Raw genomic sequence first — 26,514 nt, forward strand, 5'->3', positions numbered from 1 at the left:
TCACGTTAGTTCTTGCTAAATGAATGCAGACTAGTAGAATATTTTTCTGCGCCAGTTGGTGCATGGTGGACGTATAATGGTTTCCAGCAAGTACGGACGCGAGCACAAGTAACTAGAAACGGACCGTACAACGCTGGTGTCCTGTCCGTTTCTACTTACTTGTGCTCGCGTCCATACTTGCTTGAAACCATTATACGTTGAATGCAGACGCTCACTAAATTAAAAAAAAATGAGTACACACTGCAATAGTAAATCGAAGTCAACGCAATATACAATCTGATATTAGGTCGATTACGTTGACTTTGTGTCATTCACAGGAAACGCAGCTCCTGCATTCCTTTAGCGCTGTAGAAGTTTTCTGCCTTGTCTATGGAGACTTTCGTCAAAGAGGCTTTGGAGCATGATATTGTATAGTGGCTTAATTGATTAGCTATCGGAGCACACACTTGCACCACTGAGAGGCATATGACTATTTGTCCTGCGTTCAACATGTATTGCTTCTTAAAGCACTGACCTTAACATTCAAAGCTGTGTATTAGCTGTATATATATATATAGATTTTTCACTATTTCGGAAATTCAATTTCATCTGCACAAATCTACAACTCATTGCCGGGACCGAGAGGCCGACTGGGATTGTGTGCGACCTAAACCCCGCTGCACCATTGGCACGGTGTGATTGGTACTTGCACCAGAGGCGCGCACAATGGTCCATCCAATCTGTTCGCAAAAAGACTACCAAATACGGTATGCCTAGCTTACAAACAAATCCCTGCAGTTACCTCACTATAGAAAAACACGAAAACAGTCGATGTTATTCGTCCGTGTTTGATACTGCGTCTTTAGATGTTATAGCAAAATGATGGGGGGAGAGGGGAAGACAGGAAACGAAAACGGATGAAACGAGCTTATCACCTGCGACGGCAGCTGCGATGTTCTCAGAGAGAACGATGCCATCCTTAAGCAGAACTTTTTTTTTTCTGTGCTATGGACCCAGCATACTCCTTTGCCGATACAGCATGGCCTATGGCCTCTGAAATACATTTGCAGACACCACCCCCGTCAGAGTCTGTCTGGCGCACGACAACCTCGCGGAAATGAGAAGCGCAATAACGCGTCCAGATATCAGCTGCACACCGCTGCAAGGACGAGGATTGTGAGTCCCATTGGTGGTGCTCGTACAGTTTCTAATTAAAATTACAAGAGAGAAATTTGGCGCTGAAATCGTTTTAGTGTACAATGGGAATGATGAGTAAAAGTATTACTCTGGTTTTCATGTTCGCGGCTTTGTTTAGTACGCTTTATCGGATTTCATTGGACCAAATTTATATGCAATCTAATTGTTCTCAATGCACAAAGCAATAAAACATTTGTGCACATGCACAATCAGTAGGAATTGTGGCATTCATAGCGCAAACATTTCTGTTGAAAATTAACAAGCTCGCAAAGTTACGAAGATTTTCGAAAGCATATTGAACAATTTGGGAAAAATCCATGTACGAACCATCATGCTGGCTCAACCACTGTGCGTGTAGTTTACGTAAACACTAGCGCCAAAGGTGCCTCTAGTAATTTTAGTTGAAATCTTTGCTGTGGTAGTAGGTAAAACACTGTTTTTATTTGCCCTGCGGCACAGGTGAAGCTTTGAATGAAGTATGGCACGATGACGATGACGAGTTGACGACAGCGACCACTGGCGTAACTGAACGGATGAACACACCAAATCAGTTTCGAGCTTTTTGCAACTGTCGTCACAAAAAAAAAAATCTCACTGCCCTTTTACTCCGTGAAGAAGCATCGCCAGTGAAACTGTGCATGTGGGGTTTTTAGTGGTAAACTGCACCTCCGCCGCGGGTCGGCCCGGCATTGCACTATCTTCTGAAGTGGCCCACGTATGGGGAGTGCTTAACGCCTGCTTCTTAACGCCTCTTCATATTACCGTCCAATCAACTCAGGACACGCTGGAGAGTCTGGCGTTGCATCTCTAAGTGGTAACGGTGGCAGGGGACATCATCGATAATCTCTTCAGTCCTCCACTTAGCGCGAACGGATGAGTCAGCCATTCTAATGCGATAACTGTATGAGTTAGTGAAGGTTATACTCTGATCCGAAGCCGATACAGTAGTGTTGCGCCAGGTCGATAAGGATTTCGTGACGGACGCCTACAATATGGCATACACCTAAAGTGATGCTAAAGAGAACAATAAGTTTACCTGTGGTACTAAATTATTGTTAGATTGTGATTTTGACATTTAGAATGCGAGGGAAAGGTGGTTTCATTGTTTTGTCATGGCCAAGGCAATACGAAGGGCAATGCTTCAGCTGCTCTGGTTTAAAAAAAGCAATAACGCACTCTTACAGTGACCAAAAAAAATACGAAGAAAGTAAAGTCCGGTGGCGAAGCCGCTTTTGAAGTTTTCGCACAAGATCGCCGCGACTTCATGCATTCTTACGGCGTCTTTTCGGGCCTCGCAAATTTCTGAACTAAAGGAAGGACTACGTTGCATTCTAATAGAACGACAGACTGAACTTTGCCAGTGTCAAGGACTTTACTTAAGTCACAATGGCGCAAGTACGAAAACAAATGCATTTAAATCTACGGTGTCACACAGACAACATACCAGTGCTAAGGTTTCGGCGCGAAAGACAAATCTAGTTGTAATGAACTAGTTACGTAAAAATAATGAAAATTATGTTTAGAAAGAACGCCTTAACAGAACAAAGTGAACGAGTGTTTCTTTTTTCTTTAGTGTGCCGTTTAGGACTTCAGAAGAAGTTTCTCTTCGGGTGCTTATATAGGCGCAATCGACCTCTAAGTAATTTATCCGATTTGCGAAAAAAGCACCTCCCCGCACTTTTGTTTCTTTTTTCTATCGAGCACATCCCCTAGTGTACGCTTGAAAGTACGAGTCTACTTTTTTTCATCCTTTCGAGGAGAACTCATTAATGACTACAATAAAGCACTGGCATTAAAAACGGAGCTGTTTCTTCTTTTCTTCAAAAGCCACATGACGGCGCAGAATTTTGTTGTTTCGAAGACAAATGAACGCCGGTTGAAAAATGTTTTGTTGGATAACAAAAGCTTTGGTTTATCATCCACCGTGGACAATTCAGGGGAAGGAGTGAAAAAATAACAACCGTTTAATCTACCCCGAAAAACTGGTAAAGAAGCGTGGTATGAAAGAATGAACTCGAACCGCAAATGTTTGAACCTTAGCTGAAACTCAATTGTGCGATTCGGCGGATCGCAAACAAAATGAACAAATTATCCTGATCGCAGTAGCGAACCCTTGTGAGCTTATCGCCAGGTCAATTGACTAAGGGTATTACGGATGCACTTTGTTGTTGATTAGCGTGTGCAAATAGCAAGCCTCTAGGGTATTAAAATCAAGATTATATAGAGGTTTCTAGTGGGACTACTTTTCAGTGGCCACAGAGAGAGAGAGAGAAAAAAAAGGTAAGCACCCTGATGAATACTGAAGCAGCGCAGGAAAACGAACAATGAAGGAGATTTTGGAAGAAGTTGCTCTTTTATTTTTGTTATCTTCATCACTATAGATACACTTTGAAGTGTAGCGAAGACGCTATAGGTTAACGTCGTACTTCAGTTCATAGCGTATTATCGATGTTATAAGATCTTATCGGTAGTGATAATCAATTGAGGCGGAGAGAGGGAAGCGGGACACCTTCAAGGATATTTACTGTATGAGCATTGCCCAGTTGAGCACTAGGTCGCAGGTTCGAATCTGTCCACGGCGGTCGCATTTAGATGGGAGCGGTATGCATAAACGCTCGTGTATACAATGCACTCGGTGCACCTTGAAGAACCCCAGCTGGTCAGAATTATTCCGGAGCCCACCACTGCGGCGTGTCTCATAATCATATCGTGAGTTTGGTGCGTAAAACCTGAGAATTTATTATAATAATAAATGTATTCTTGTCAGGTGAGAGAAACTATTGAGTGAGAGGCCCGAAACAATGCGAGACAGGAACGTACCGCAACGTGTCTGGAATAAGCCAACTAACATTTCGCATTAAAGGAGACATGGGATCCCGAATTGGTCCCACTTTTTGCTTTCTCTCGTTTTCCTTCTGATGAAAGCAAAACATTTAAACAGCATGGTACAGGATGTGGCAATGCAATCACAAGACAGAGGGATGACTAGCACATGGTTTTTCCTATGGTTCTTTTGTTGTGTCCTTTGTCACGGTATTTAAAGCTGCTGCTTACAAGACGTACCAAATGAACATGCTGTTCTTATGATTATGTCACTTGAAATGGCAACCATTTGTAATGCCTTGAGGATCGCGTTGCGCGAGAATTGAGGAGAACCAAAGAATTACGTATTGTTTAGAGGGAAAGAGCCAGTGCCTATGTTTGGCTGTGGACTCTTTTCCCCTTCCTTGGTCCAACTCTTCACAATCTTGTGCAGATTTCACTGCGCCAGAATTTCTCAATTTACGCCATTTTAAAGGGCAATTGGCCGGTTCCCTTTCTGGAAGAATTGAGCTTCTTCAAAAATATCACCTAAGCAGAAACAATAAAGAAAGAAAGACAAAACGAAGGAGGTGACAGTCCTGGCGGACGCCTATATGCACCTCCATGATGGAAATCTCACATTTGGCATCATTGGTTGCACAGGGAGTACTTAACCATTCGGCGCCATTTAGTCTGCCAGCGTTGCTGATGCGTTACCAGTTGGGTTTTTTTACTTCCACTCGTTCTACCACACCGAACTCCACACGATATCCCATGCTTACGCCCAAACTAGGGCCTGTGTAAGAATAAAAAGTTTTGTCGCTTGTCGCGCTGAAGGCGCCGCAGTCTGAAGATATTTTGATGCCTCACCAAGAACGATATTATCTCACACGTTCGTTCGCTACTCTGTGTGGGCGAGTTGTTCGATGTATATTGACTATATCTTTTGCTCTCCACAGCGCTCTCACGCGCTTGCGCACTCGAAATGCCAAACGTGTTCGTGCGTGAGTGATGCAGAATTGCTGACGTGGTATTCCTTGCAGTAGTGCACTTTCTCGCTCGTTGACCATCGTGAACTATAGCTTGGTGTAAATCCTCAAAGGCAAATACAACGCAACTTAATTGTTAGTAATTTCATACTCTAATTACGCACGGTGCCATCGCTTCTGTCTGTCACATCCACAGACCAGCACTAAGAAGAATTTGTCTTCGCTAAAACGTTAATCACGCTACCTTCCTCTTCCACCTCCCATTCCTTTAGGCAGTTCCGGCAATGTTCTTTTTTGTTAGGTTTGGTGTGTCGGAAAAGACGACGAAGTGACTGCGAGCCAGAACGCTATTTTTCTAGCTCTGCAATTTTCGAATGCAGCAAGCTGCCAGGAGCGTGCTGGTGTCAAGTTTCAAGGTGGGAAACGTTGTTTGGCTACTTTAGAAAGCACTTCCGCCCGAGCAACGCCGACGCCGCGTTCATACGCTGGGCACGCCTGGAGGCAAGCCTAGGCGAGCTACCGCCCGCCAGGCCTAACAATACCCAAGCCCTAAGAATCACTTTTCGCCAAGCATGGAGGTCCAGGTCAACGGAGAGGAGATGTCTCCTGAGGAATTCGGTGAAGATGCCGGTTGGTGCATGATCGGCTCCAAAAGCCGGTCCGGCCCCAGCGCATCGCGGGATAGACCTAAGAACGAAGCCTACTCCCGCACCGGCGAGGGAGACGGTCGACAACCACCACGACGCTCACGGAACGTAAAACAACAAATACTCAAGGCCAGCAGAATGCCGGCTCTACCGAGGAACGACATCAAGATCGTCGTTAGACCCAAGGGCGGCCTCAACACCGCAACGATTGGCGCAGTCAGGATTGCGTCAGCTATATACCGGGCTGCAGGAGTGTCCGATCAAGACGCCAGCGAAGACACCGTCTGCCCCAACACCCAGCAAAATATCGTCGTTATCAGCACACCCAGCAGCACCAACGCAGAAAAATACAGGAAGCTCGAGGTCATCAGGATCGGCGACCGCCAATACGAAGTCAACGCCTATGAAACGGCGCCCGATCATACGGCCAAGGGGGTCATCCGAGGCATACCACTCGAAGAAGACTCCAGGACAATTAACTCCAAGATCGTGAACGACAGGAACCCGACAGCCCTGGCAGCCAAGCGTCTTAGCAACACGACCACAGTCATCATCGCCTTCGAAGGCCTAAAAGTGCCCACTCTCGTCAGGTATGGAGGCACTCTGCTTCGCTGTTCGCTGTACAGGAAGCAGGTCGACATCTGTCACCAATGCGGTAGACTGGGGCACCGTATGGACGTCTGCCCAAATCCCCAGGACAAGATCTGCAGGGGCTGCGGTGCCAAGAACCCAGACCCCAATCACCAGTGCACGCCAAACTGCCGCTTATGCGGAGGGAAACACCCTACGGCAGACAAATCCTGCCGAGCAAAATTCAAGACCCCGTATATAGTTAAGAAACGAAGATGGGAAAGGAAAAGAGCCGAAGCGGAAGCAGAACTCGAGGCGGTCAAGGAATCCGGAGAAGATCAAGCCCCCGCCCTGCAAAAGCCAAGATCCAGATCCAGAGGCCGGGCCAGGTCCAGATCGACGTCGGCTACCGGGACCCCTCGTTCCCGCCAGCACAGCCAGTCGAGAAGCAGAGCTCGCAGTCGCACCCCAGGACCGGGCCGAGCCAACTCCAGATCCATCCAGGCCCTCCCAGAAAAGGTGAGCTGGGCAGACGCGGTCAAGGGTGCGCCAAGGCGCGGGGTATACGGAGTAACTGCCTCAGAACCGCAAGTCACAAAGAACGTAGACAATGAGATAATTGCAGAAATAAAACGTGAGAACGCCATGCTCAAGAGCCTTGTACAACAGCTAACCCAAGAGGTACGCGAACTGAGAAAGGTCGCGCCTCCCGCGCAAATCCCCATACCCACTCCCGTCAGTACTCCTGCTCCGAGCAACAATGGCGAGGAACCGGACAACGCAACCCCACCCGCGAAAAAGCGAGCCGTACAAAGCCAAGACACCAGCCGCGCCGAACAGGCTAGATCGGAAATAAAAGCCATGCTTACCGAACTACAAAGTGCAATCGGCACTCTGTCTTCCGCCATATCCGGCCTCACAACCAGGGTGGTCAAGCTCGAAGAATGTGCGATGTGGGCACCGTCTCTGTCGCAATCACCACAGCCAAACATGGGAACTCATAATATAAATCCCGTAATCTCAGATGTTCCCATGGTGGCACCGCCCCCCGTGCACCGCTCCAGTTTTTCAACAGCTTCTTCTTCAAGACTCCAGGATGGCCAGACACGATAAAGAGTTATTGGTCTGGCAGTGGAACTGCAGAGGTATAGCCGGGAAAAAACCTGTCCTACAACAATACGTAAGAAACATCCAACCCAAACCCGATGTGATAATGCTTCAAGAAACCGTGGGCGCGTCGGCCAACATCCCGGGCTACCACGCCCTCGTCCCTAAATACCAAAACGATAGGGGCATTGCCACACTAATCAGAAAGGGTCTTGTACCCATTGAACATGAGATTACAGGCCCGCAGGCCGAGCATATAATGATAGAAATTATTCCTAACAGAACGCAAAAGAATAGCATCTTCATATTGAACATATACAGTAGCCCATCCAAAAGACGGCAGCGTTTTCTCTCCCTGCTCAAAAAGGGAGCCGAGCTCGCCGGCCTGAACCCGCTAATAGTGGGTGGGGATTTCAACGCGCCGTGCCATGCCTGGGGATACGGCCATACCACAACCAAGGGCAAACAGTTATGGCAGGACTCGCAAGACTTGGGATACACGATCATCACGGATTCCAGCGCCCCAACGCGTATGGGCAATTCGGTTGCAAGAGATACCACACCGGACTTAACAATGGTCAAAAACATCGAGAGGGCTACCTGGAGAAACACCCTAGAAGACCTAGGTAGCGACCACATGATCATCGAGATCACGATCCCCCGAGCGGGAACCACCCTCCCAGTCAAAAGCTTCAAATGGACAGACTGGGACAAGTTTCGCAAGCACCGGGATATCCGGCAAGACGACGAGCCAATCGGTGACATTGACAGATGGATCACAGACTTGACCAGGGATGTCGGGGAGGCCACGCAAACCATCACTCCCGATTTCCTGACGGAGAAGATGGACAGTCGCCTCGCCCACCTCTGGGAAGCCAAGAAATCCATAAAAACCCGATGGCAAGGCCAGCGGTTCAATCGAAAGCTGAGAAAAAAGATAGCCGACTTAAACAAACAAATCGAAGAGCACTGCAACACCTTGAGCAAGCAACAGTGGGACGAAGTCTGCAATGCCGCGGATGGCCAACTCCACAACGGAAATACGTGGCGACTGCTGAGGCACCTACTGGGCGAAACCCAGTGCAAATCCAAGCAAAGAGCCGACATGCAGAGACTTCTGCACAAAGAAAAAGGGGCGGCGAGCGAGAAGCAAATCGTCATGAAACTCTGCGACAAATACCTCCCGCAACGACCGACGGTCGAGCACGGCCGGTACACTGGCAGTCCTTGTCCCAAGTTAGATGAAGACTTCAGTGAGGCGGAAATCAGAACGGCACTCCAAGGACTCAACAGCAAGTCAGCCCCAGGACCGGACAGGGTTAACAACAAAACGCTCAAAAACCTGGACGACAAATCTGTTACCAAACTCACGGGCTATATGAACAAGTGCTGGAGAGAAGGCCGCATCCCGGAGCAGTGGAAGAGGTCCAAGGCTATCCTCATACCCAAGCACGGAAAGCCGTTGAGTTTGGAGAACCTACGCCCAATCTCTCTCACGTCGTGCGTGGGTAAGGTCTTGGAACACGCCTTCCTGAACCGTATCAACAGCCATCTAGAAGAGACGGAAGCCTACCCCCACACCATGATAGGCTTCCGATCCCGCCTGTCCACGCAGGACGTCATGTTACAACTAAAGAACCAGATCCTCGACGACAACACAAGAAACACCAGAGCCATCCTAGGACTAGACCTGGAGAAAGCATTCGACAACGTCGCTCACGAGTCGATCCTTAAACAAGTGTCTAATCTGAACCTGGGGGAAAGGTCCTACAACTACGTGAGGGACTTTCTGAACGATCGCAAAGCCACCCTCACGGTTGGCGACCTCGAGTCCGAAGAACGAGCCCAGGGAAGTGCAGGTACCCCCCAGGGCTCAGTTATATCTCCGCTCCTTTTCAACTTAGTCATGCTGGGTCTCCCCAGCAAACTGCGCGAAATCGAGGGAATCCACCACGCTATATATGCAGACGATATAACGATATGGGCAGACCGCGGCAGTGATGGGCAAATTGAACACGCACTACAAACGGCCATTAACAAAGTGGAAGAGTACCTCCAAGGAACGGGCCTCAAATGCTCCCCGAGCAAGTCCGAACTACAGAATATAGCAGCACGGTACGTAATCGGCAACTGTGACAGAAACCTTAGTATTAGTAGCGCAAAACAAACATTAAAATGGGACACCTTAGAAAAGAGAAGGCAGGCATTACGCTTGAAACTTTTTCACAATATATTTTATGGCCAAATCGGAATAGACCGTAATAAATATATTCTTCAGCCACATTATATATCCAGACGAACAGATCACGAGCTCAAGGTTAGGGAATACACTTGTAGAACTAAACTTTTCAAAAGCACCTTTTTCCCCAAAACCATTTTAGAATGGAATCGACTGCCTGCTGCCGTAGTTAGTATACTTAATAATGAACATTTTGCAAATGCTCTTTGAAATTTTCTTCTTTATTTTTCAGTATGCAGTAATTGCAGAGTTTGCTATCATTATATAGTGCTTTATTACTTAATTCTATGATGCCGTTTCCTGTGTGCTGTACATTGATATCCTGATGTACCATTTTTGTCATGTCATTTTTGCGTTTTTTTTTCTCTTTTTCTCTTTCATTGTATTGTATAGCATAATACTGTTTATTCGATGCCATAAGCTGCTTACATTGATGTATGTAACCCCCCCACTGTAATGCCTAAATGGCGCTGTGGGTATGAGAGTAAATAAAAAAAATACTCCTTTACCGGCCCACGCGCAGAGGCATGCCACCAAAGAGCTACACAGGACCCCGGGAGTACGAGGAAATCCGCCTGTACACCCAAGACGGAAACGCAATCCCCAAAGTGAACAAGATCAAAATCCTCGGAATGATCATTGAGGCCAACGGAGCTAACGGCGAAACCGTGAGGAAGATCGCAGGCAAAGTCATCAGCGCCACGAGACTCATAAAGAGAATAACCAATAGACACGCGGGCATGAAGGAAGACAACGTCATTCGGCTGATCCACTCATTCGTTGTCAGCCACATCGCCTATGTAGCCGCCTACCACAACTGGTACGTCGCGGAAAAGAACAAGATTAACACGCTCATAAGGAAAACGTACAAGATAGCCCTGGGCCTACCGGAATCGACGAGCACCGAGCTCCTGACTCAGCTGGGCATATACAACACCATAGAAGAAATAGCCGAAGCACAACGCATCTCGCAGCTCGAACGCCTGTCGACCACCACGACGGGAAGACACATTATGAACACGCTCGGCATAACGTACCACAACCAGCACGGCCAGAAAATGCAAATCCCCAACAAAATCAGAGAGACCATTACGGTGGCAACCATCCCAAGAAACGTGCACCCCGATTACAACCGAGGTAGACGAAAGGCAAGAGCCGAGGCTCTGCTCCGTTCATTCGGCAGGGACAGAAACGCGCGCTTTGTTGACGCAGCCGAATATGCGAACGGCCAAACATACGCCGCCGTAGTCATAGACGCAGAATCGAAAATCAGAACCACATGTAGTGTATACACCAAACACTCAGAAATAGCGGAGGAAGTAGCGATTGCGCTAGCCCTCACAGAACAGGAATGCGAAGTCGTACTAAGTGACTCACAAACGGCAGTAAAGAATTATGCCAAAGGTCGAATTTCCAAGGAAGCCATGTCCATTCTGGCCAAAGCGGGCAGATCCAAAACCGCGAGCTCGAGGATCATATGGTTCCCCGCGCACGTCACCACGGAAGGCGACGCGCTCCCGAACCTAAACGAGACGGCGCACCGGACGGCGCGAGACATGACCCGCCGCGCCGAACAGGGCAACGCCTCTCGTACGATAGCGAACGCTTCTCGAGCAGAACGGGACAGGCTCACAAGATACAACGACATCACCAGTGCATATTTGAACGCCAGAAGGATATACCCCCCGCCGAGTCCCAAATTGAACAGGAGGCAGGCCGTCGCCTGGCGACAACTCCAGACAAACACGTTCCCTAATCCATTCCGTCTCAAACGCATCTTCCCAGATAAGCATCAGGACGACACGTGCAAATTGTGCCAGGAAGGACCAGCAACACTCAAACACATGCTGTGGGAGTGCAATGTAGTTATAGGAGGGATGGCAGTTACTCCGGAGACCCTGTCGTCGAGGTGGGCCGCCGCTCTGCGCAGCTCAGACCTCGGAATCCAGACGTGGGCAGTCCAGCAAGCCCGTGAGGCGGCGTTGAGGCAGGGCCTTGACGTTCCTCCATGGGAGACCTGAGCCCGGGTCGTGTTAAACCTTGCCGGACGTACAAGAAAGTTGTATCCATCCATCCATCCATCCATGGTGTGTCACCCATCCTTGCGAAAGCTGCACGCTTTGAGGACCTTGCGATTTTCATCATTATCAGTAGCTGTTAACCTCGGAACTCAAGAGGAATAGTCCACAGGCGGTTGCACGGAAAAAAAATAAGACAGTGTCAGCGTAACTGTATGTGCTCGCAATGTACATATACAGCCAACAAATCATGTGTCGGCCTGAAAGCTGAGGTGAAATAATCTGTATCATCACACAGGTATATGGTGTAAATGTCGCTAGCTCATAAGGGACATGCCAGATGCCTGTAATGCCAGAACGAGTTCGGTTTAGAATTCTATCTCTTGTGACGTGATGGAAGAAGGGGGAGAGAGAACGGGAGAGATTTTCAGCGCGCAATGAATGACTGCTGCAAGGCCGAAAAATAAATATGATAAATGACGTCAAGCTTCATCAAAAGCGCTTGGAGGCACATTGCGAAGTGCAATCAACGACCATTACGGTGCCCACTCTTGCAGTGTTCACATTCGTCGGAGCGAGTTGTCATATTTTTCGTCGGAAGAATTAGGGGCCTGTTTGATGACGGTCTTTAGAGGCGGCTCCCAAGCAGGCTGCATTGCAGCACCAAACTGTCAGCTTTCACCACCACCCCTGTACAGCATCCTAGCTGAGCTCCAAATTGGACACGACAAAACCGAACGCGAGAAAGTAAACTGTTGGATCACTGGTGAAGAAAACCACGCAAATACGTCGTTGTCTATTCGAATGAAGTAAAGCAATTTTCATTTTGTAATCACCGATAACTACGTTTCAAAGTTTTGCCCGAAAGAAGAAGCACCGATTGCGACAGCAAATTAGTAGATGGCTATGTGAAGTATAAAGATAGTAGTTTTATCAGCCGCATAAACTTGTAAACATTGGCTTACCAGTTAAGTTAACAAGCATAGTGTCACGCCCGCGCAAGTAAAAATGAATACGTGTCACTCGATGAACGCGCACACTCGCTGTCAAAGCACTGGAGTGAGGAAGCGCGGCAACAGCAGCGCATTGACCTTCGTGTTGCCTCTCGCTTCAACGCAGACTGAGTGGCGAGAATACAGCGCGCACGAAGCTATCGGCACTCGCTGCACTGTGTCCCCCATCGTAGATCGCTTTCGAAATAGGGCCCGCGCGGCCACGCCATTCGCAGTTGCCATCGGAGTACAACGCCCCCTTCCATCCCTCTCTTCTCTTCGGTGCCTTGTGGGCGATGGAAGATGGCGCGATTCCTTCACGTTTCGCTGCCTTGCGCGGCGAGATGGAGCCGCAATCGTCAGCTCACCCTCACCTCCTTTCACTAGCACGTACAGCATACAGCGCGTGGCGACGATCCTATCACCCTTGGACTTTACACGCAGCATAACGGGAAAGCCAACGGCAACACGACAGAAGGAAAGCACCGGGAGTGTCTATATAATTGCTATCGTAATGAAAATTTCGGATTCCAGATGTTCTTTGATGACATTTGATTCTGAATGTGACTATTAATGCAATTTCTGTAAGACCACACGGGTCAGCGAACTCACCGCAATCTCCTTCTTTCCTTCCCTCCTCTCTCTCCCAGTGATCTTTGTTTTCCCCTTTCCCATTCCCCTGGTGTAGGGTAGCCAACCAGACGTTATTCTGGTTAACCTCTCTGCCTTATGCTTTTCTCTTTCCTCCCTTTGGTTCTGAACATGGTGCCGCACGCCAGCCTCTACCTCCGCACAAAAACTTCTGCGAGGAGGCTGCAAAACGCGCACAAGGTCTAGAATGCGATTAATCGCTTAACGGGGCATCGACTTCGTCGTGTGAAACGCGTTTGTATCGTTTGGTTCAGCACAGGGGATGTGAGAACCGCTAATGGAATCGTTCACCCACTCGTATGATTAATCGCTGCCAATCACTCGATTAGCCTATTTTATCATCACGTTCGCCTATTTCGCCACACATGTAAACTGATGCTATAAAAAGCTCCGCGAAGATACGTGTGTGCAGGTCGTAAGTTTCCTGGAAAGCTGGGAACCTTCGTTTAGTTTATTGTCCTGTGCCTTGTGTCATCTAATATGTTTTCCCATTGAGACGTTTCTAATTTCACACATACCTATGTTGGACACAACGCAGACTATTCAGTGTGAAGACACATCCTGAAAATAACGTGAACGAAAGTGTATTTGCGTAGTTTACTGCATATTCTTAGGTACCGTTTAATCGTATGACTTTTTCTTATTACGTTGACGGAAACATAAGATCATGGAAAAAAGAATTTCTCTGAAATATACTCTCAAGTACATGGTTTAGTTCCCTTCCAAAGGAACGTATGCAGAACTGCGAATATGAAAAAAAAAAAGAGCTGAACAGCGAGGCGTATGCGCCATCCTTTCTCTCCACACAGCGCATACGGTAACGCATGAGCTGCACGCCTTGGGTATGAGCGTGGTATTGTGAGCATGGCATGTCGCGAGGCCGTTACGTGTTCAGTACCTGCGCGATACTCTTGCCACTTCGACGACGCGGCAGTAGACAGTCACTGAGGTATGAGCCCGAGCGCATTCTCAGCTGAATGGAGTTGTCACTATATAAAGGGCTCCGTTGCTTTCGTGAAACGCCTGCCGGAAGTCGTACTCAGCGCTCACAAGCAGGCGCCGTTCTGCCACGGCCTTACACTCTTGTCGTCGAGCCAGCTTTCACCCTGCGTATAGACAGCGGTTGCGTGCTTTCTTTGCTCGTCGGTGTATCTTGGCACCCGTATAGGTACTCGTTTTCGATAATGACTTCGTGGTTCACGCAGATGTCTAAAGTTTAAAAAATAAGCGTTGCAAGATCGCTGACTGTCACACGAGCTCGTTTGCTGGTGCACATTACTTCCTTCACTTCCTGACTCCTTCCTCACATCCCTCTCTTTCCTTCAGCATTTTAGTAAATAAAGGTGTGTTTCCTTTGGCTTGCTCTGTGCAAAGCGTGATTTCCGCTCGGGCCTATTCAGGTCCTGTCTATACACATCTGGGATTTACTTCTTTTCGCAAGAACGGAGCAGACACACAAACCGTGCAGAAGGTGGATGTGGTGCCAACACTCAATTCCTGCTCTTCCGCTCTTCTTTCGACGTGTTGTATTTGAAGTGCTCTGACAATTGTTTAACAAGGCTCACGTTGTTCCGTAGCAGCTTCTCAGTTAGTCGTTTTCCTTTTGGCCTTCCATTCTGTTACTTCCGGTTCAGGTTTCAATCATGCAAACTTTCACGATGCCTCCTTCCTCCTCTAACGTGACAGCTTTCTTCTCCACTACTCCTTGTTGGTTTTCGTTTGTATGTTTGTTTGTTGTATATTTCAGCTAGTTTTTTTTATGTGTGTGTGCACCAACTCAAATGGTATAGGCATGACGACCCGACAATTATCACACCAGTCGTCCAAGATGTCTTGTCATTGCAAACATTCTCTTTAATTTAATCAAAATTCAGTTTCGTACATCGCGGACAACTACGCAACCGAGCTGGAAAGGCTGTTGTGTGGTGACTGAACAATAACACGTTGCCCACGATATGGACTACGAAGGTCAATAGTCACTTAGAAAGCAACTATGTGTCTCTTAAGGCAAAGAGAATTTGCAAAGCAGCTGTATTTAATGGTACCTGTATTACTTTCTTTTTTGATGCGATAATGCATATTATTGCTTGTTCGTGTCCTCAAACGAGTTCTCATTTGCATGCATAAATGCCATGTGACCTTAAGACATGGCTTGCTTGATTGCTCCTGGTTGCATGGTGGGGAATGATCAAGAAACCGGTAAAGGAAGAGAAAATTCCGACGAGAATGTAAGGTAGAAATTATTGAAATGATTCGGAAACTGACCACTTTGTGAGAGACTGCGTTTTTAAAAGAAACTATGACTTAGATGTAGACAGAAAGTTTGGCGGTATCACAATAATATACAGTATGTCACAGCGTACTTTTTTACATTTCGCGCTAGTGTTTCGTCTTAATTTCTGCGTGCTTCGTCCTTTTCAGGAATATTATGTCCATCAATTCCTATCAAAACCAAGCATTTCAAGTTAACGCTCACCTATTCGGTTCGTGACATTGTCCTCATCAAGGGAATTTGTCCAGAGAGTTGCGACATTGAGCACGCTTGCAATGACTTGCGCAAAGGCAACCCAAAAAAGTTTAAAGAACCTCTAAATCTGACGAGTTTCGGTTACAGACCCGTTGAAGCGCGGCTTCGGTACGTATGTATCACAGGTGCACTTTTTTCCAACTTCTAATTTGTCTTTGCACGAGCCTAAGCCCCATGATACGTAACAAGTGAGAGATGGAGCAGCGTTTAAATCCCCCACGCGCCTTGCTGTTTCATTTGGTCGTATTAGACGAGGGTATTTTTTTATACCAAAAAAAGATGGCTTCAGCCATCTTTCTTTTTCAGTCATTCAGCCATTTAGCCATCTTCAGCCATTATTCGTCAACTGCTCACATTTCCCCAGCGTTTCGAGAGTACTGCTAAAAATTATGGGGTTTTACGTGCCAAAACCCCTTTCTTATTATGAGGCATGCGGTAGTGGAGGACTCCGGAAATTTCGACCACCTGGGGTTCTTTAGCGTGCACCTAAATCTAAGTACACGGGTGTTTTCGCACTTCGCCCCCATCGAAATGGGGCCGCCGTGGCCGGGATTCGATCCCGCGACCTCGTGCTCAGCAGCCCAACACCAGAGAGTACTGCTCAACGAAATGGGGGACGAGGTCATGAAACGGAAAGGTAATGCAACCAGTGGTCACTATTTTTCTTTATTCAATGTACTCGTATGGTCCTCACTCTAGAGCGTGAATGTTTTTGTAAGTCCTCCAAGGGCGGGTCGCGACCAAGACACAGCGCGCTCCGAAATATACCGCACGCTACGACGTCCTCGACGTGTGCTTATTGCGCCAAGTGTCCGTTGCGTATGGACACGCTATACTTAGAATATAGCCTATATATACCGAGCGCAGTTCCTGTTTAGTGACTGCTCTGCATGCCAAGGTGGGACGCCTACTCTTGTTTGTTGACCCTATGAACCTCAACTTGGGCGGCGTGCTCGGTAGCAATTGTTTTTCTTTACAAGTCTGTCTCCCTAGCAACATTGAAGGGACGCCGTGACTACGCTTTTCATATTGTTTACTCTTGCTTTCTTAGTGAGAAAATGAATCATAAATATCTAAATTTTTGTTTGGGTATGAAAAAGTACTTAGCTTCAGTTGCTTAAATTTATCATTGACAGGATAAATCTGGCGCTTATCCCTCTCCGTCGACTCAGCTTTCCTCGGTGCATAGGGCGAGGTACGGGAGTGAGTGAAGCTGGCTGGGGGCACGAAAGGAAGGTGCCTGGAAGGTCGATAAAAAAAAAAAGGGGGGGGGGGGTAGATCGGGCTAGCATTGCGCTTACTGATGTAACGAAGCCTCATGTAGCGTGTACAACACAAACAAAACGTGTCTTGCAAAGGATACCTCCGTATCCACATCTTCGATTAAGCCTTTGTTCATGCGGATAATCGTGGCTTTACTGACTCCTAGCACTGTTTCATGCCTAGAAAAGGGCAAGCCGCATGAAACGCATTTTCTTAATGGTAGAAGCCCGGGCGTCGGCGTAGCTCAACGTGATAACGACCACACTGCATGCAGATAGAAATTGGGTTGTATGTGCATTCCATTGAGAGGAAGAAAAAGTGAGAGGGAGGTGGGATGTCTTGTTTTAGGAAAAAAGAAAAAAAGAACCAGAGAGGCACGTATACCGCGCTGAAGGAAACCGTATTGGCCAATATCTCAATCTTGGCAAGATACCGTACAAAATCATTCCAATGAACGCCACGTTCGTGTTGCTGACAAATTTCATGTGGTTCCCAAGGTCAGCGTCAAGCGTTAGCCAACCTTCTGTCAATGGAACCTTTATTCGCCAAGGTCAAGGAAAAGTCATCTTATTGCAATGACTCCTGCCTGAGGCTTTCCATATTCGCCTAACATCGATCATCTTAAGTCTCCATTTTCATGCGAACCCTTTATTGTCGTGTACGCAGTTTACGTGGTCGTTGTTTCAGTAGAAAACCTCTGGCGTAATATTTCTTGGACCACTCAGGCTAAACAAGGTAAAACAGAAAAAATCTCGAGTCAGCAAAGTGAACTGAAAGGTCATTGCTGAAACCGATCCTTTTTAGCCGCCATTAATTGGTGGTCTTGTCCTTATTCTATAGCCCCGTGAGCGGAATGAGGGAAAACGACCCAATTGCGTACACCTTCGCGAGCGAGACTCGAGGCGTGTTTGCGCAACAGTGAACGCCTCCTCGCTCCAGGCGTGTTCTCGTCATGTAAACGAGTCCAATTTTCGTCCGCCCTGCCCCTCTTAACTCAAGGCAGTTTTCTTCATCCCACGTCGCTGTCGCAACTGTTGCCGCCTTCCAGGCGACGAACGGGACGAAGCTCCAGTTACAAACTCGTTGCCGCCTCCGAGCCGCTCGCTAATGCATGCGAGTTCCAGCGTACAGCTTCAGCTGCGGGCGTGAAAGGCAATCTCTCCGCCGATGAATACTGCACCTTTCTTGCCCTTTGGATTTCGTGGTGTCGCTAATGAGACTCTCGTGGCGGTGCAATTTACTCAGCGGCAAAGGGGACTGGCCTTTCGACATGACGGGAGCGCTGGTGCAAATTATCGAGAATACTGCTGCGGATAAAATGAGGGCAACACTCCAGGAAACAAATACAAACCAAGCGCGCAACAAGTTGTTTATTATGGTTTACGTTTTTCTTTCTTTTATTTCTTGTGAGTTTACATGCCACGTGTTCAAAATTAAGCTTTACGGTTTTCTTAAAACTAGGCGTGCACTGAGAGGCGCGTGAAGATCACCTGTAGAAATAAGTGATGTGGCCAGGGGGACACAAAGTGAATTAATGATAATCACTGTGAGCAGCACAAATAACTAAAATTAAATAAAAATTTTTTTATTGACTGCAGTAAGTGTTATGTTTGTATTCAAAAGTTAGAGGCAGTCGTGTTTCGACACAATTTCCCTTAGAAGAATTCTTCTAGCATGTCCGTGATCCATGATATCCGACTGCAAATTTTAATTGTCGTTCGCATAATTACGCATGCAAGAGAGTTAGGATCGGCGCAAAGCTCCTCCCTAATGTGACGTGCCTGTTGCGTGTGGCGTTCAGTCTGACAACAGGACTGAGGCGCAGGCAAAAATGATAACTGTTCCACTTCACCTCTCGGCGGGCGAAATCAAGGTATGATATCGTGGTGTGCCGTGCAGTTGTTGCTCTTGATTTCAATGAAACTAACAGTACTTGGAAAACAGCAGTCACTTCATTAGTGTAGCCCGGGCAAGGACCATGCCCGCTCGTCTAGTCTCCATTACGCACGCGCACTGCCCTCCGGCTTCTGCATGCGCGCCATTATCTCGGCATGGCAGCTGCCACCATCGTTACAGGCTGTGCGGTCGCGTGTTACGGCAGCAGTTCCGTGTTCTTCAGTTTTTTTTTTATTTCGCCAGCCAACAGCAGAAGGGACACAGTTACCATCTTTGCCTATTGCCTCCCCCCCCTTTGTCAGACTAAACGCCGCACGCAACAGGCGCGTCACATCAGGCAGTAGTTTTGCACCGATCCTAATTCTCTTGGATGCGTAATCATTCGAACGACAATCAAAATTTGGAGTCAGATATCTCGGAGCATAAACACGCTAGAAGAATTCTTGCAACTGATACTGTATAAAAACACGACTGCCCCTAACTTTTCGATACAAACATGCCCACTTGCTGCAGTCAACAAAAAGTTCATTCTTCAAATTTAATTATTTGGGCTACTGACAGCGGTAATTATCACCTCACTTTGTGTCCTCCTGGTCAGATGACTTATTTGCACAGGTGGTCTTGCCTCCCAGTGCCTAATTTTAAGAAAACCATAAAGCTTAATTTTGAACACCCTGTATACTAACGACTTTTCAATGAATCCCGCCGTGTCTTGCTTGCAGCTAGTATTCGAGGTCGTGTCCATCGAAAGCTTGTTCACTGTTTGCGTATACAACTTAGTCGCCTCGAGGTTGTGGTTTTTTTCATGCTCTCTGTTTTTTTAAGGGGGCGGGGAGAGGACAGTTTTTTTTTTTTTTGTACAATGAACATCATACCGCTCTCATCGTATTTCAACGCACGTTTTCTTCCTTTCTATGTCGCACCCAGCAAAAACAGAATAGTTGGAAACGAAGTCTACTTGTCTTGCATTCCAAACAGCTTACCTGTAGCATTTAACAAAGTGGTGTTCTCCCGTCACATGCGTAAATAATACGGAGGTGTTGTGACGTCATTTACCCGCTGTGCTACACAACGGCAAACTGAACCTTTCATTGCTGTTAGGTTAATAACCAAAAGTATTGGAAACCAATCGCGGTGGCATGAACAGTAACTTCTTATCACTGTTCATTGCCAAGCATTACCCAGGGGTGCGGTCAAAGAATGACCTACCGTTTCTAACTTCTCGCTAACGAGCGCCTTTACACAAAACTTCGGTATATATAATAGATTCATCCGTATACTCCTGTACCGAATCCCCCTGTTACGTGGGAAATGTGAACTTGCTTTACTTGCCATTACATTATGAAAATGAGTGCAGTAGCGATTGTAGACTCAGTTGTACGTATGTCGAGAAATTGAACAAGTGCGCTTTCAGCCCGCTTAAAAGTGCATCTCACACCGGTGAAGAAGCACTTGGAAAGTCGTTTTATCGGTCAATGTTATCGATGTTGGTGTGGCGCGCCGGGTGTGGCAGCTAGTGGTGCCTCACCGGACGAAGCGGTGATGCGCCAAATACTTCGGCATAACTGGTGCAAATAGTGTTTTGCCACGAGTCTAAGAGTTCACGCTATGGCTCCTGCGGTCTATATTTGCATAATCTACAGGGAAGAAAAGTATCAATTCTTCGTACCCATTTGCCAACGCTTCTTTTTATTTCTTCTTATGAATCGTTGAAGTAATTGAAAATTCTACAGAAAAAGTGAGCGAAACGCTATTTTTCGCTAAAAGATGTCGCATGCGAAAGACGAGTTTCAATCTTCAGTGAAATTTTGTGCACTTCACAGAAAACGTGTAGGAAAATACGACATCACTATAGCCATGAAGACCTTTCTGCTTTGCTTCTTTCAGATGCTGGTCGTAGTAGTATCAGTTGTTGTCCGGCTTTCAAGAGAAACAACGCAATGTTATAACTTACTGTGTTTTCTTTTTTGAGCAATCTGTTTTGTACTTTTATTTTAAAAAAGCTTTCCTACCACTTTTGTATTTCCGCGCTTCGCTTCAAACGTCTCACAAAAATTGCTAAGCACAAATATCATCGAGCAGTAACTTTCTAGACTTTTATTTACTTTTATTTTTCTTTTGAAACAAAGTTACAGAGTTAAGATTCTTCTTGTTGCCCACAATTTGCTGAAATTCAGAACCCATGCATTCAGCTTCCATGACGATTGGCGTCCAATGTTACGTTACTTACTACGTTAAAAAATAACCTTCAGACGAGGTGTTGCAAGAAATTTTAGAAATGGAATGCCGCATGGCACGGATGCCATGACCGCTCCATTTATCGTTGCGCGCTTCGAGTATTACTGTTTCATTGCAGCTTCTATAGAGCTTCAAAGAACACATTTTATAGCAAATAAATCAAATATTAGAATAGAGAAGTACCGCTTATATAAAGAGCATTTCTCTATGTAGGTGACAGAAAGCTGAGCACGAATGTATTGTTCCCACGCAGAACGCCGCCGACAACACATAATTTTGTTGTCGTTTCACTTGCAGTCGCAAGAATTTGTTGTTGTGAACATCATCCTCGTTCCTAGTGCAGCGTAAATGATAAGATGCAGTAGCTAATTGTATTAGATTGGTATGTGATGGGAACGTCCATAATTTTGCTTCCGAGTTCCAGTTAAGCATATTTTTGCACTGTTTGCGGAAGCTTCTGAAGCTTTTTATGCGTCGTATGCGCCTCCGAGACCTCAGGTCGCGCGAAACGTTAGTTACGATATTTGCACTTCTTTTCCTTTTGTCGGAAGGCTCTTAAGTGTCAAATGCCTAATCACGCACGCACGCACGCACACACACACACACAGAGACACACACACACAGAGAGACGAAAAAAATGGGGGTAAATTCCGCAAACGTGTCCATCGATTTCCCAGTGACAAGAACCGTCATTCAGCGGTTGCATACTAGCTGGCGCTACGGTAGCGCGCCAAAGCAAACACACAGGCTTACACCAAGGCGAGTACGTAGAATGCGCGCCTTGCTGGCGAAAGTTCGTCTACGAGATCCTGAAGAGACTAATTATGAGAAAGAATGAGTTCGGGAACGGCACGTGTGTTTGAAAGAGGGTCCCGAACTTGCCCCCGAAAGTCCTTTCAGTCACAACTATATGGGAAGGGTTTTGCATTCTCACGCACAGAACTTTGCCCTGAAATTTGCATGTCTGTAGCTACGAATTCTTCAGTTCTTCTCCCGTCCCGGGCTGCACCGAACTTCAATGAGGAGCCGCTGAGGCGGTATGTTTACGGATCACTAATTGAGTACATTCGGATTCTCTTGACCCGAGCGCGACCTATTCCGCGTGTTTCCCTCGTTCGCAGCCGTTCCCTGTGGCATCGCTAAGCCCAGCCGGTTTCAGCGAATTCCGCTGCGTAAGCCCGCTTTTCTCATTGGCAATGCGCCGCGCGAAATTCGTCGGACTAAGTGCAGCCGCCCGAAATGAGCGCCATCGCATTGCATTTAGACTCGCGGCTCGTACGTTATGTTGGCAAACTAAACGCTTCGCTTATTATGGTGGCTACATTTTTTCCAGTATGAATGCTGGCCAATGAACTTCGTCTTTTTCGCTTATCTGGATCTTTATATCTCAATGCGTCTCTGAATGTTTCTGAGATCGTTAATTATGGCATGACTGAGACCTCTCTCGTTTTTTTTTGCGTGTGTGTGCGTGGCGTGTGTTTGTGTTCATATAGAGCAGGACATAATCAGCACGGTCTAGAAGTAGCGCAGACACAACGGTAGTTCGTCATGAACAACGCTTGGCGGCACGTCGAAGACGCTGAAGTGATAAAACTTCGCTTTGATAAAGAACAAACAAACAAACAAACAAAAAGGAACAAGAAAAGTCACAACAACCTTACACGCAGTTGGTATTCGAAAAGAGTTCTCGAAATTTGTAGACAGGGTCGTGCATTTCTCGATCCTTTACTTGGTTCAGTCAAGGCACAGCGTGAAAATTGCCTCGCGACGGGCCGCTCGAGGCACTTCTCTCACGCTTGGTAAAAGAATTTTATGTTGCACGTACTTTGAGTAACAGAAAATTGTATCGGGAATTTTTCTTGTTGCTCTGTAATTTTCTCATTGTCGCTTTTAATCTAACTATAATATTTGAAAAGTTGATTATTAATTAAAGCTAATGATGTAGTTAGAGCGGAATGCAAACAAGAGGTAATCCGAGTATCTCCAAGTGACGGCAAACAACATTGCCTTGGTTCTGTCCAGCTAGGTGGCATTGGCATATACTTAACGTTTTGCTCAAGTTACGTGGAAAACCCGGTATATACTCAAAGAATGAATGACGACCTACTAGTAGATCTACTGGAAAAGCCAAGTGCTTGGCCTGCCATATGGATCCGGCGAAGCAGGAAGGGAATCAAAAGGCAAAGGAAGATGGCGAAGAAGAAGGTGATTGTTATAAGTAGAGAGCTACGTATACAAATTACCATCGTACAGGTTTCCCCTCGGCACAGGGTTGTTTTATATGTCCCGTTTCGCTCCTGGTAGACAGGTCCCGCGTTCACAAAAAGGTCCTTACGCAAAAACTGTTCATAAAAGTAGGTGGCAGCTAATCCTGATGCTAGTCATAGTATTAACAAAGGCGACCGGCGAATGGCAAACAGCATTTACGAATAGAAAGTTTTGTGAATTTCAGCTCACGCTCGTACATAGAAAATTATCGTACAGCCTTCTGTCAAGGGCATTGGTTCCAAAAGCGCCAGTGAGTAGGTACATTGGCCTGAAAAAACTGGTACTTGTAGTAGATATGGTAGTTTTCGAAATGATATATATGTAGTTTTCTCGATTAAAACGTGTTTGTATAGGTATTTGTTGGCTTAGAAGCAGCCTAATTTGTTTGTTTTTTGGTGTCATTGTCATGCTCACGCTATAGACGAAAGAACTTATGGACTCTGCTATCTGCTCCTGTTTCTGTTCAACTTCAGTAATGGAAGCGACTAGAAAGGCAGACAATTTGCCGCTTCCGAAGCTCAGATTAACAAGTGCTCCAACGGGCCATTTGCTTCTATAAAAAAAATTATTACTCTTCGTGTCGAGCTTATTATTGTTCTTACCCAAAGAAACAATTGACACTTCACCGTTTTCGAAGCTCAGACGAACAAGGGCGCCAACCTCCTTTTTCATAAAAAAAAGTGTTTCCTTGCTCCTCGCGTAAAGCTCATCATGCTTAACTTATATATCCGCGAGCTAAAAGGATTTCGTCATTTTCGCCCTTAAAAAACCTGGCTTGAGTGAATTCGCACCAACATTTCCCGTTACTACATTTCCGGTGCTGGCAGAAGGAGGCCCGTGAAATGTCATGCTCTTCGCGATTCCCTCGGATTTAGGAGTCACCGAATTTATATTTGACCTCTTTTCTTCTCTTCTTTGTTTCTTTTCCGCTGTCCACTTTCCACCACTTTGCATTTGATGATAACTTTGAGTATAACACGAAACCGACAGCCATGCCGTGACACCGAGTAACTTCGTGCGTTAAAAGGAGCTAAGGCAATTCTAAACCCCAGAGCACGATGTGACGTATTACCAGCGACGATGGCTCAGACAAAGAGCCCTCAGTAGAGTAGATAGAGTTGATCTGTCTCTCGCTCTCACTGTCACCAGTGAACGCTAATGTTTATTGATGCGTCTAAAAGATGCGGAAGTAGCCCGACAAATGGTCATGTTAAAGGCGTGCCAGCTTCCCGAAGAAGATATTGCTTGAGGCAACCCAGAGAGTTGGGGTGTGTTTAGTGTGTGCTCGTACGCTTGGATCCTTTGTTAATATTGTCACGGGGAAAGCAAAAGGTCCAATAAACAGTGAGCGAATTCTTTTGGAAGCTGAGCTCTCCCTTACTTGCTCGACAACACTTAGTAAGAGAGGGACACGCTAAGGAAAATAAAGAAAAAAAATTCCTTCTAAGAGTTTTATTGGATAAGACCCCGTTTAATTCAATCCTCCCATATATCGCCGGCTCTGGCTTATACTCCCTGACCTGGTGGACGGAGACCACGCAAGAGCCGGAAGCCAACATTTCAAACCTAAGTAAATACGTCCAAACCACTGAGTATAAGCAACGTCGTAAATTAATCATTAAAGTAGTTCCATCTACTTGCCTTGCGGGCTGCAAAGGCCGGACAGCCTTTTTCATAAGAAAAGAAAAGTACAAAAATCTCGCGAGTCTATTCTACCAGCACCCCGGCCAAGTGGAACGTCAGAAGAGGGGCAAATGTGAGAGGTTCCAGAATATATGTGGAAAATAAAAGTAAATATGCAAAGAACGATACCAGCATTGTAAACAAAAAAATTTAAGCAAAAGAAGAAATCTTTAAACGTGAAATCTAAGCAAAAATATAGATAAATGCGTACCGGTGCTTTGTATAGCTCAGCTTCTAAGTGCAGATGCTCATGCATTGCCAGCGAGTATTTTTCGCATCTAGCGTTAAGGTGGCGGCTGCCCACAGTTTTGCTATATAGCTGAGTGGTTTCGGATGGAGAAGCTGCCTAGAAATGTGTTGAGATTTTTTCGTCATGTGCAGGTTCACGGGAGATCCATCGCTGGTGACCGTCAAGCAACTATAGCAATGAAACGCTTGCCACAAAGGCGTCTCTCTGCCGGTCCGCTAGACTTCGAAACGGAAAATTTGGCTAGCCGCTGTACCCAAAATAAAGATAGTTCCTAGTCTGCCAAAGCTAAATGTATGCCATGCAAATATTGAAAATAAGGCGAAAGCTTAGAGTGGCAGGCAAAGCTGAGTACGCGCGCTCTCCTTGAAACTGCTCGAAAATATTACGACACGTGCGCAAAAAAAAAAAGTGTTTTGCGTGACAAACCTTATGCTTCATTCTTGCGGCCCATGCTTTCACGCATAAGGAACTACTACTATATGAACGCTGGTCTTACGACAACGTCCGCAAAAATAAAGAAAAGGTCGACAGAGTGGTGAGTTGCAAGAGCGCGTTGTGCGTCTATATGGACACCTTCTTTCCGTCTTTACATCCCCTTCCCATTCCCCTAGTGCAGGATAGCAAACCGGAGGCTTTAACTTTCGTTAACCTCCCTGCCTTTCTCTCAATTGCATCTATCTCTCTCACTCTCTCTTATCGGTACCGGACCACTTATCGGTGTCACAAAGCATCGTGCAACCATTTCAAGTTAACGCAGGCTCCAAAATGCTGTCTGGAACTAAGTCGGTGGCCCGTCTGGCATGGTTGGCTATGTTCTAAATGTTAAAGTAGCACCACTGGCAACGAGACAACGCCTCGTTCCGCATTCAGAGAAACCACTGCTTCACTCGTGGAATCTCTGTGTAGAGCTTTTCAGTAGGCTAATTATGTGATCACCCAATTACCGGTACTGCGCGGCAGATGGTCTCCAAGCAGAAATACACAAAATTAGGTGCCTCGTATAAGCAGGGCTGAGGCACGCATCTGCGTAGGCCTCACGAACATTTCGTTCACCATCTCTCACACATTGCAACTTTCATTTACTGCTACGCCTTCTCCAACGTACCACAAATGTGCGACTGGAGTAACGGGCTGTAGTTACGACAATCATTTTGTGAATACTTTCTTGAGGCCAACTGCGCAGGTAACTCCAGTTGCT

The 26,514-nt window shown here is 46.5% G+C and overlaps 3 protein-coding genes across 4 annotated transcripts in view; 2 read left to right on the top strand and 1 right to left on the bottom strand.

Annotated features, from left to right (window-relative positions):
• The window catches only part of LOC135902475 (calcitonin gene-related peptide type 1 receptor-like), a 294,018-nt gene that overhangs the window by 142,638 nt on the left and 124,866 nt on the right, over positions 1 to 26,514 (top strand). The gene's annotated exons all lie outside the window — the stretch shown is intronic.
• The window catches only part of LOC135902476 (uncharacterized), an 867,879-nt gene that overhangs the window by 23,657 nt on the left and 817,708 nt on the right, over positions 1 to 26,514 (bottom strand). The gene's annotated exons all lie outside the window — the stretch shown is intronic.
• On the top strand, positions 5,298 to 25,591 carry LOC135902471 (uncharacterized). Its single transcript, XM_065432569.2, has 2 exons — positions 5,298 to 6,703; positions 25,448 to 25,591. Exons 1-2 carry the CDS (start codon positions 5,540 to 5,542, stop codon positions 25,589 to 25,591), a joined length of 1,308 nt encoding a protein of 435 aa, XP_065288641.2. The 5' UTR covers positions 5,298 to 5,539.

This window comes from Dermacentor albipictus, chromosome 1, assembly GCF_038994185.2.
Source record: "Dermacentor albipictus isolate Rhodes 1998 colony chromosome 1, USDA_Dalb.pri_finalv2, whole genome shotgun sequence".
Classification (NCBI taxonomy): Eukaryota; Metazoa; Arthropoda; class Arachnida; order Ixodida; family Ixodidae; genus Dermacentor; species Dermacentor albipictus.

What these genes read in the sequence shown, in the direction of transcription:
- LOC135902471 (XM_065432569.2), top strand. Translation starts at nt 5,540, where the DNA reads ATGGAGGTCCAGGTCAACGGAGAGGAGATGTCTCCTGAGGAATTCGGT. An exon ending in TCCAGGCCCTCCCAGAAAAG is followed by an intron (nt 6,704 to 25,447) that starts GTGAGCTGGGCA and finishes CGTCATGTGCAG; the next exon opens with GTTCACGGGAGATCCATCGC.